At 33.9% G+C, this 10,002-nt stretch overlaps 1 protein-coding gene across 1 annotated transcript; it reads left to right on the top strand.

The window, feature by feature from the left end:
* Window positions 1-1,458: 1,458 nt before the first annotated feature.
* On the top strand, window positions 1,459-6,887 carry LOC141297413 (transmembrane protein 150A). The gene is made up of 6 exons (XM_073827852.1): window positions 1,459-1,783; window positions 2,747-2,794; window positions 3,227-3,313; window positions 3,398-3,465; window positions 5,018-5,145; window positions 6,584-6,887. The coding sequence occupies exons 1-6, from the start codon at window positions 1,686-1,688 to the stop codon at window positions 6,785-6,787; spliced, it is 633 nt and encodes a 210-aa protein (XP_073683953.1). The 5' UTR covers window positions 1,459-1,685; the 3' UTR covers window positions 6,788-6,887.
* The last annotated feature ends 3,115 nt before the right edge of the window (window positions 6,888-10,002 follow it).

The following is a 10,002-nucleotide window of genomic DNA, read 5'->3' as shown; positions in this document are numbered from 1 at the left end:
AATGCCAATCATGCTATAAACATGCTAATCATGCAAACAACATGCTAGTAATGTGTTAATCATGCTAGAAATATGCTAGCAAAATGCTAATAATGCTAGAAACATGTTAGCAAAATGCTAGAAAATTGTTAATCATGTTAAAATCATGCTAGTACTGTATCTTGCTAAACATGTTAACATGAGAGTAAATTGTTCACCATGCTAGAATCATGCTAGTATCTTGCTAATCATGCTAGCAACATACTAGTAGCATGTTAATCATGCTAACAACATGCAAATAACATGCGAACCATGCTAGTATCTTGTTAATCATGAAAACAACATGGTAGTAACATGTTAACCATTCTAGAAACATACTAGTAACATACTAATCATGCTAGAACCATGCTGGTCTCTTGCTAATAATGATAGCAACATACTAGTAATATGCTAATCATGCTAATAACATGCGAACCATGCTAGTATCTTGCTAATCATGAAAACAACATGCTAGTAACATGCTAATCATTCTAGAAACATGCTAGTAAAATGCTAACCATTTTAGAAACATACTAGTAACATACTAATCATGCTAGAATCATGCTGGTATCTTGCTAATAATGCTAGCAACATACTAGTAATATGCTAATCATGCTAATAACACGGTAGTAACATGCAAATCATGCTAGAAACATGCTAACCATTCTAGAAACATACTAGTAACATAATCATGCTAGAATCATGCTGGTATCTTGCTAATCATGCTAGCAACATACTAGTAACAATGCTAATTATGCTATAAACATGTTAGTAATATGTTAATCATGCTAACAACATAATAATGACATGCTAATCATGATAGAAACATGTTAGTAACATGCTTCATGCAGTAACTTGCTAACCATGCTGTAAACATGTTAGCAACACGCTAGTAACTTGCAAATCATGTTAGCAACAAAGCTATAATCATGCTAGAATCATGTTAATCATGCTAACTTTTTTAAAAAGTTAATTTAAATTTAAAGACTTTCTTAGGCCAACTTTAAAGTCCATCTGCAAACTTCTCATCTAGTTTTAATTTAATCAATATCAGTTAAAATGTAAATGATTCCTGTGATCAAAGCTGAATTTCCAGCATCATTACTGCAGTCTTCAGTGTCACATGATCCTTCAGAAATCATTCTAATATACTGATTCGCTGAATTTCTTATCATTATTATTGTTGCTGCCCAATATTTTTGTGAAAACCGTTTTAGTTTTCAGGATTCACAAATGAATAGAAAGTTCAAAAGAGCAGCATTTATATGAAATAGAAATCTTTTGTCAAAATTATAAATGTCTTTACTGTCACTTTTGATCAATTGAATGCATCCTTTACTAAATATTACTGAAGACTCCAACAACCCTGTTTTCTGCACTGATGTGAATCTGCTGCCCTCTGCTGGACTGATGGACACTGAGTTCCACTCATTCTGGTGTTTGTCCAGTGATCTCAGTGTGATAATCAGGACATGAGAAGAGAGGAGGAGCATCAGATCAGACCTCATGTGTTCCTCTGCTGCTCACAGCATCTGCAGACATGAACCAGATCACAAACAGCAGCAGATACTGACAGAAAAACACTTCAGACTCTCTGCTCCTGCTGTCATGTGTTGTTCTGGGAGGTTTTACGCTGAATGAAGATGAGTGGAGTTTGATTTGATTCAATGATTAAGAGAAACTCTTCAGGAGCAGTCAACATGTCTCTGTGGTTTCTGGTTCCCATCAGTCTGCCTGTGTTCACACTGCCAGGAATCTGGACCATGTGAGTATTTATTATTTTTCTAGAGTTTAATTTCAGTAAAACTTTGAATGCATTTAAACTACAGAAGAGAGGATTATTTTCATAAAATACCTATTTCTAGTGCATTTTAGTATCATTAATATAATGTTTTGTTGTTATTTTTGTTATTTAAATCTATCATATTGAGTGTTTTTGTAATTTTTTACTGTTTTTTTATTTGTTTTAGTTTATTTTAAGAAATGATTTATGTTTTTTTTATCTATTGAGAAAACCATGTATTTTTTTTTTTTTTACATTTTTGGGGGAGTAAAATGTTGTATAAAATCAAGCTAATTTTATAGGATCAAATCCCTCTGTAAAAAAACTTCAGGATATAGACAGGAATAAAAAGGTAAAGTGTGGTGTGTGTAAGTGCTACTGAAGTGGAGATTTATGGCTCAGTGTAGGAGAAAAAACTCTTGGCCTTTAAAAACATGTATTGTAATTGAAATCTATTGACACAAATAGATAAAGTGCTATAAAAGAAATACTTAACAGTGTCTTTTGGGTGTTTTCTTTCCACTAGTCACTTTATGAAAAAGCAAAAATCCCAAAATCTCAAATTTCAAGTTCTCATGTTTTTGCCTCCAGCGTCTCCCCTTAAGGAGAGTATTGTATATATTATTGAATATATTGTAACTGTGTCTTAGAGAGTAGGAGTTTGTCCTTTAATTAATATTAAATGTGTAAATGTTTTCAATATGTTTAATTAAAATTAGCAGAGGTAATTGTATTAATTAACAATTAAGAGTGGAATTAAATGCCTTCCAAAAATGCATCACTGTGTAAAGAGTTACTTGCAAAACTCATTTAGCAGTTATTAGAAATCAGTTTTGCCCAGATGATCTGCAACCTTTTGTTAAATAGTGTTTTATTTCTCTTTAAGGCTGTACTGAATGTTTTAGTTTAATATCTGTACTCTTTCTCTGTCTCTTTCTCTCACAGATATGCGATGGCCCTTTACAATCAGCACGTTTGTCCTGTTAATAACTGGTGAATATTGAATGTTCTCTCTGTGGGAAACAGAGATTGATGTGATTGATTTATTCAGATATCATAAGAGTCTCCTCATCACTAAACAAATGAGATTTGCTTAAGTGTTTGATTAGATCACATTGATTTAGAGGTTAAAGAGGCTGTTTGACAGTCAGAATCTCACCTGATTCACTGTTTGCTCAGATTGATCAATCTGAGCTATACAATATACTATCTCAAGACTTTAGTTATCTCACATTTGTAAAGGATTTTGCAATGGTAAAAAACAAAAACCTTTAACCCTTATGTGATGCATTATTTGTTTTAAATGCACATGTGTGAAAAATAAATCCATTCTGTTTTGCTCGGTACAATCTTTGTTTAAACTTGTTTTATGCATGAAATCATCAAACATTGCCAAAGTGAGTGTGTGTTTGTTTGTGTTTGTAGGGTGTATAACTCAACCTGTGAGATGTCTTTGGATCTTCAGAGTGGATCTAATTTGTGCTGCACGCTGGAAAACATCCCGCTCATCAGGTACCATAACTTCACATTTCATTAGAGGATGAGCAGAACTCTATAGTGTCCGACATGTTTTTGATCCTCCTGATGTGTGTTCAGTAAATGCGGTGGTGTTCCTCCAGAGAGCTGCTGGTTCAGTCTGCTCTGCAGCGCTGCTGCATTCGTGGGTAAGTGATTCGCTGATGGACTGATTCAGTTCTCAACTATAGAAACACTCATCTGACTCAATCTTGATTATTTATTGATTTAGCAAGAGTTTGTACTTTTCTTAAAGCTTAATGCTAAATACTTCAAAACTTAAAACTAAATACTTCATTATCAAAAGCAGTCATGTTTTTGCTTTTTACACCATTTTGCTTCATCATACTAAATGGTTGGTGTGTTTTGTGCTACAGTGACTGTGTTGTATTTTGTGTACTACAGTAATTGTGATTGTCTGTTTGAGTTGCAGTGATTTTGATTGTGTTTTGTGTGCTAGTGAATGGTTTGTTTTATGTTACAGTCATTGTGATGTGTCTGTTTTGTTACAGTAATTGTGATTGTTGTGTTTTGTCTGTTACAGTGATTGTGATTGGTCTGTTTCATGTGTTACAGTGATTGTGATTGGTCTGTTTTGTGTTACAGTGACTGTAATGGGTCTGTGGTATAGTGCTTGTGATTCGTCTGTTTTGTTACAGTGATTGTGATTGGTCTGTTTTATGTGTTACAATGACTGTGATTGGTCTGTTTTGTTACAGTGATTGTGATTGGTCTGTTTTGTTACAGTGATTGTGATTGGTCTGTTTTGTTACAGTGATTGTGATTGGTCTGTTTTGTTACAGTGATTGTGATTGGTCTGTTTTGTTACAGTGATTGTGATTGGTCTGTTTTGTTACAGTGATTGTGATTGGTCTGTTTTGTTACAGTGATTGTGATTGGTCTGTTTTGTTACAGTGATTGTGATTGGTCTGTTTTGTTACAGTGATTATGATTCGTCTGTTTTGTTACAGTGATTGTGATTGGTCTGTTTTGTTACAGTGATTATGATTCGTCTGTTTTGTTACAGTGATTGTGATTGGTCTGTTTTATGTGTTACAGTGATTATGATTTGTCTGTTTTGTTACAGTGAATGTGATTTGTATGTTTTGTTACACTGATTGTGATTGGTCTGTTTTTTGTTACAGTGACTGTGATTGGTCTGTGTAACAGTGATTTTGATTCGTCTGTTTTGTTACAGTAATTGTGATTGTTGTGTTTTGTCTGTTACAGTGATTTTGATTGGTCTGTTTCATGTGTTACAGTGACTGTAATTGGTCTGTGTTACAGTGATTGTGATTGGTTTGTTTTGTGGTACAGTTATTGTGATGTGTCTGTTTTGTGTGTTACAGTGATTTTGATTGGTCTGTTTTGTTACACTGATTGTGTTTGGTCTGTGTTACAATGATTTTGATTTTTCTGGTTTGCGTTACAGTGATTTTGATGTTGTATTTTGTGCATTACAGTGATTGTGATTGGTTTGTTTTGTGGTACAATGATTATGATTCGTCTGTTATGTGTTACAGTGACGGTGATTGGTCTGTTTTTATGCTACAGTGACTGTGATTCTTCTGTTTCGTGTAGTAGTAATTTTGATTGATGTGTGTTGTGTTACATTGACTGTGATTGGTCTGTTTTGTGTAACAGTGATTGTGATTGGTCTGTTTCATGTTTTACAGTGACTGTGATTGGTCTGTGTTACAGTGATTGTGATCGGTCTGCTCCGTTACGCTCAGCTCATCCATAAGCACAGCAACAGTGTGTTAAACATCGAGGGTCTGTTTGCCGGATGGCTCTGTGCTGCAGGACTCATGATTGTGGGAAACTTCCAAGTAAGTAAACAAGAACAAACCACAGATTCACAGCAATTTCTTCATAGACAGCATTTTGATTATTTGTTAATTCACCAGGGTCCAATTTTTAAGCACATTTTAATAGATTCTGATGGTTTTAACTCCTTTAAGACTCTTTTTACATTTAGTTGATTCACATGAAAAGAAATCTCCAGAATAGATGATTCTATAGAATGTTTTGAAGTCTCTCCTCCAGGTCTCTGCCTGTGCCTTTCAACTTTCATCATCGCAAGAACAAACACTATTTGTTTTTCCTCATTCTTGAAGACTTTTATTCCTGCTGCTATAGTTTATTAGAGGTTTCAATAAGCCCATAAATGTGTGCTTTTCTTTGCTTCAGCAGATATTATGTAATATTACTATCAGTATGATCAGATAAACACAACTCACTGCGCAGGGTCTCTCCTGTCCACGTCCGCTGATTGTGTATTATTACATAAGTTAAATCAAACACATTCGGCTGTTTGATGTGTGTCCGTCTACATGTCCTGCAGAGATGGAGGTGTGTGCACATGTGCTTTAATGCGAGGGTATAACAGTTAACTAATAGTTATCACCTTCCTTACCCAGTTGATTGATTACATTGATAATGCAAACATTTTTTGTATTACAAGTTTTCTAAAATGTTATGTATAAATATGCAAATAAGCCATTATTTAATGAAATATGCACTAATTTGCATACATTTCTAGTACGAATATCTAAACAATGGATGAAGTCCGTTTCAAAATTCTTTTTTTTTTTTTTTTTTTTTTACATATTAGAGTTACATGTCTTTAGAGGGGATTTGGGGTATCTCATGTTGTCACTCCATAATTCAGAAAATACCATTGAATACAGTATTTTTTTACCATTTTGGGCGGAAATAAAAAGGTTGTGTAAAATCAAGCAAATTATATATGAACAAATCCCTGTTTAAAAACCATCAGGATATAGACAAGAATAAACACGTAAAGTTTGGTGTGTGTAAGTGCTCCTGAAGTGGACATTTATGGCTCAGTGTAGGAGAATAAAACTCTTGGCCTTTAAAAATATGGATTGTAATTGAAATCTATTGACACCAATAGATAAAGTGCTATAAAAGATAGACTTAACAGTGTCTTTTGGGTGTTTTCTGTCCACTAGTCTGAAAAAACACTTTAGGAAACACCAAAAAAGCCCAAAATCTCAAACTTGACAGGTGCATGAAAAAACAGATTTTTTTGCCTGTAGTATCTCCCCTTAAGCAGTGAAAGTGATTAGAGATATGGGATGGAAACTCAATATCTGCAGGTTCAAACCCAGCAAGGGTTGCTCTGTAAACCATCACCATTGTGCACAGAAACAAAACACCAAACCTCATGATTCTCACTGTTTTTTGACTGATTCCCAGTGCCTTTAATTTTTGAACCTGTAACTTGAATTTTGTTTTCTGCAGGTGGATCATGCTAAAATTCTTCATTACGTGGGCGCGGGTCTGGCCTTCCCTGCCAGTCTGCTGTTTGTGTGCGTGCAGACGCTGCTGTCGTACCGCGCCGCCGAAACTTCAAGAGACTTTAAGACGGCTCATCTGCGGCTGACGCTCACCACACTGGCCTTCACCACCCTCATACTCAATATCCTTCACATACAGTGCTCATAAAGTCATAAAACTGCTTCATATGACCATAAAAGCTTTGCAATTGTTTCTTAACGTTGTGTCCTGCAGGCGGTGTGTTTTTCATTCAGGAGAGTTTTGTTCTCCAGCACGCGGCTGCCATATTGGAGTGGATATTTGCCATCATCGTGTTGCTGTTTTACAGCTCGTTCTCACTCGAGTTCAGCTCCATCTCTTCAGAAACACTCACCGCTTTGATAAAGAGAAGACACGCCATGTCTGAGGGACGGAAACTTGACAAAGTCTAGACAAGATAGAGACAATGTTTGTACGGTGTACATTTTAGGACATCCTCAGACCTCAGTCATACAACAAAAAAGTGTCATGCCTCAGACTAAAAGGCTTCAATCACAGGACAAAATGACGTCAGGTGTCAGGTCTCGTACAATGAGACTTCGGACAAAACGGACTCCGGTTAAAAGGCTTCAGACAAAAAGGCATCAGACTAAACAGACTCACATTAAAAGCATCAGACAAAAAGGCATCAGGCGAAATGAACTTAGATTAAAAGGCATCAGACACACAGTTCAGAACAAGCAAAGTGGTGTGGAACGTCATTTATTCTGGAGTTGTCACTACACTGAACAGTTCTGGGAAAATATTGGTTCATTTATTTATAATAATATCCAGCAAGATGTATACATTACTTTCAAAGGCATTATTTGTCTTACAGGATTCTGACTATACTAAAAGCAATGCTTGTTTTGTTATAAACATTTGTTTTCTTTGTAAATTTTATATTCACAAATGTAAATTTACCAACAACAAACTTTTTTTTTTTTTAGAATTTAAAAAATGATTTGTTGTCAGAAAATAAGAAAGCAATAAGAACTATTTATATATTGCAACTAGCTAGCTTGTATGTTGCCAAATAGTACTGAAGTTACCCTTACAAAAAAATAACCATGGTTTTACTACAAATAAAACTGTGGTTATACAAACGGTAATCAATTCACCCAAAAAAAAAACAAAAAAAACATTTCTGCATTTTTAGTTAAACCAAGGATTAATTTTCGTAAGGTTAACTTTGTCCGTCCTGAGTCCGTTTCACCTGATGTCTTTTTGTCTAATGCCATTTAATCTGAGTGCGTTTGGTCCGATGTCTAATTGTACAAGACCTGACACCTGGCGTCGTTTTGTCCTGTGACTGAAGCCTTTTAGTCTGAGCCTGAGGCATGACGCCTTGTCGTTGTATAAATGAGTTCTGAGGATGTCCTAAAATGTACACCGTCCATGTGGTGGAAATTAAGAATGTAGAAGAACTGTGAAATCTTTGTTAAGATTAACAGAGAATCCCTTGAGGAGCAAAACATGAAATGTCATGTTGACTGAGAGTAAAAAGTAATACAAGTAAATAGATCAAATTGAAAGGCTGGCTGTTTTGAGAACAAAATGTGCAATTTAGTGCAATCATGGAGCACAAAACCAGTCAAAACACATTGTTTGCATCAAAATGATTAATTTTTCTAGGATATAAAATAAAGATCATGTTCCATGAAGATATTTTGTAAATTTTCTACCTTACGCTGTAAAACGTTTTCGCCAGATTCAACTTAAAAACCTACGTTCAGCAGCTGCCTTACGTTTTTAAGTTTAATCAGCTTAAAACTAAAGTCATTTTAACTTATTACAATAAAAATGAGTTGATATAACTTGTGAGTTTAAAAGACTTATGTTGATTTTACTTAAAATCTTAAGGCAGCTTTAAGTTGAAACTGGTGAAAACTTTTTACAGTGTAGTTTTTGATTAGTAATATGCATTGCTAAGAACTTAATTTGGACAACTTTAAAAGTGATTTCCTCAATATTTAGATTTTTTGGCACCATCTCGGCTAAATCCATACATCAATGGAATGGAAAGTGTATTCATTCAGCTTTCAGATGTTGTATAAATCTCAATTTCAGTCAAAAATTGAAGCTTATGACTGGCTTTGTGCTCCAGAGTCACATATGTATTGCCAGTATTTTCATACTTCTGTCTGGATTTATGATGAACTCGAGTTCAAGTGCCTTATAATTCAGAGAACAGCAGTGTTCTTGGATCAATCAGTTTCTGTTACCAAGAAAAACCTTTTATTAGAGTTGCCTTGTGTTCTGCATTACGCTGCATTTTATTGTGTTTGCACTCTACTATTTTTACCACTTTTCTTTGGTAAGGAAGATTTATCTTCATGTCCTCACAGGAAATATATCAGATTTGCAACCTGCTATTCTTTGACTTTGTGTTTGTTAATACAGTTATGATTCTGTTTTACTATTTAGCTGTTATGTTATCAATTATATAAAAAATAGTGGGTAGAAACATGTACAAACACTTTGTGATGAAATAACATAATCCCAGCTGACAGGGAACGTTCTCACATTTTTTTAAAAGTTATATAAATGTTAGGTCAAGACGATCTAAAAGTATTATTTATGGTAAGTGCTTATAACTTCTATAATATTTAATATAAGCATCATGCCATTGAGATCAAATGTTCTCATTCTCAGAATATCCTTATGATCTTATTTGTACGTGAATATTTTTAGAAACAAGACACTGCAGATGAATATGGTAAACAAATGCTAATAATTATTGCCTTGTGTACTCTGACTGATTACATTAATAATCACAAACTTTTTTTTGTATTACAAGTTTTCAAAAATGTTAAGTTAGATATGCAAATGAGTCATTATTTAATGAAATATGCACTAATTTGCATACATTTCTAGTACAAATATCTAATCACTGGATGAAGTCAGTTTAAAAATTCTTGTTTAATTTTTTTTTTTTTTTTTTTTTTTTTTTTTACATATTACAGTCAAATGTTTTTACAGAGGGGATTTTGGGTATCACTCCATAATTCAGAAAATACATAGATAGAAAACAATATATTTTCAAATTTTTTGTCAGGAATGAAATCTTATATATAATCAAGCAAATATTATGAACAAAAACTTCCAGGATATAAACAGTAATAAAAATGTAAAGTTTGGTGTGTGTAAGTGTTACTAAAGTAATGCTTTATGGCTTAGTGTTGTAGAAAAAACTACTTATTAGAAAACGGCTTTTAAAATATGGATTGTAATTGAAATCTATTGACACAAATAGATAAAGTGCTATAAAAGAAACACTTAACAGTGTCTTTTGGATGTTTTCTTTCCACTAGTCTGAAAAAACACTTTAAAAAAGTCCAAAATCTCAAACTTGACAGGTGCAT

Source organism: Garra rufa, chromosome 22, assembly GCF_049309525.1.
Source record: "Garra rufa chromosome 22, GarRuf1.0, whole genome shotgun sequence".
Taxonomy (NCBI): domain Eukaryota; kingdom Metazoa; phylum Chordata; class Actinopteri; order Cypriniformes; family Cyprinidae; genus Garra; species Garra rufa.
This window is presented reverse-complemented; position numbering and strand designations above follow the sequence as displayed.

Coding starts and splice junctions, on each gene's coding strand:
- LOC141297413 (XM_073827852.1), top strand. CDS start 1,686: ATGATTAAGAGAAACTCTTCAGGAGCAGTCAACATGTCTCTGTGGTTT. Junction 1,784..2,746: donor CTGCCAGGAATCTGGACCAT/GTGAGTATTTAT, acceptor TTTCTCTCACAG/ATATGCGATGGCCCTTTACA. Junction 3,466..5,017: donor CAGCGCTGCTGCATTCGTGG/GTAAGTGATTCG, acceptor TCTGTGTTACAG/TGATTGTGATCGGTCTGCTC.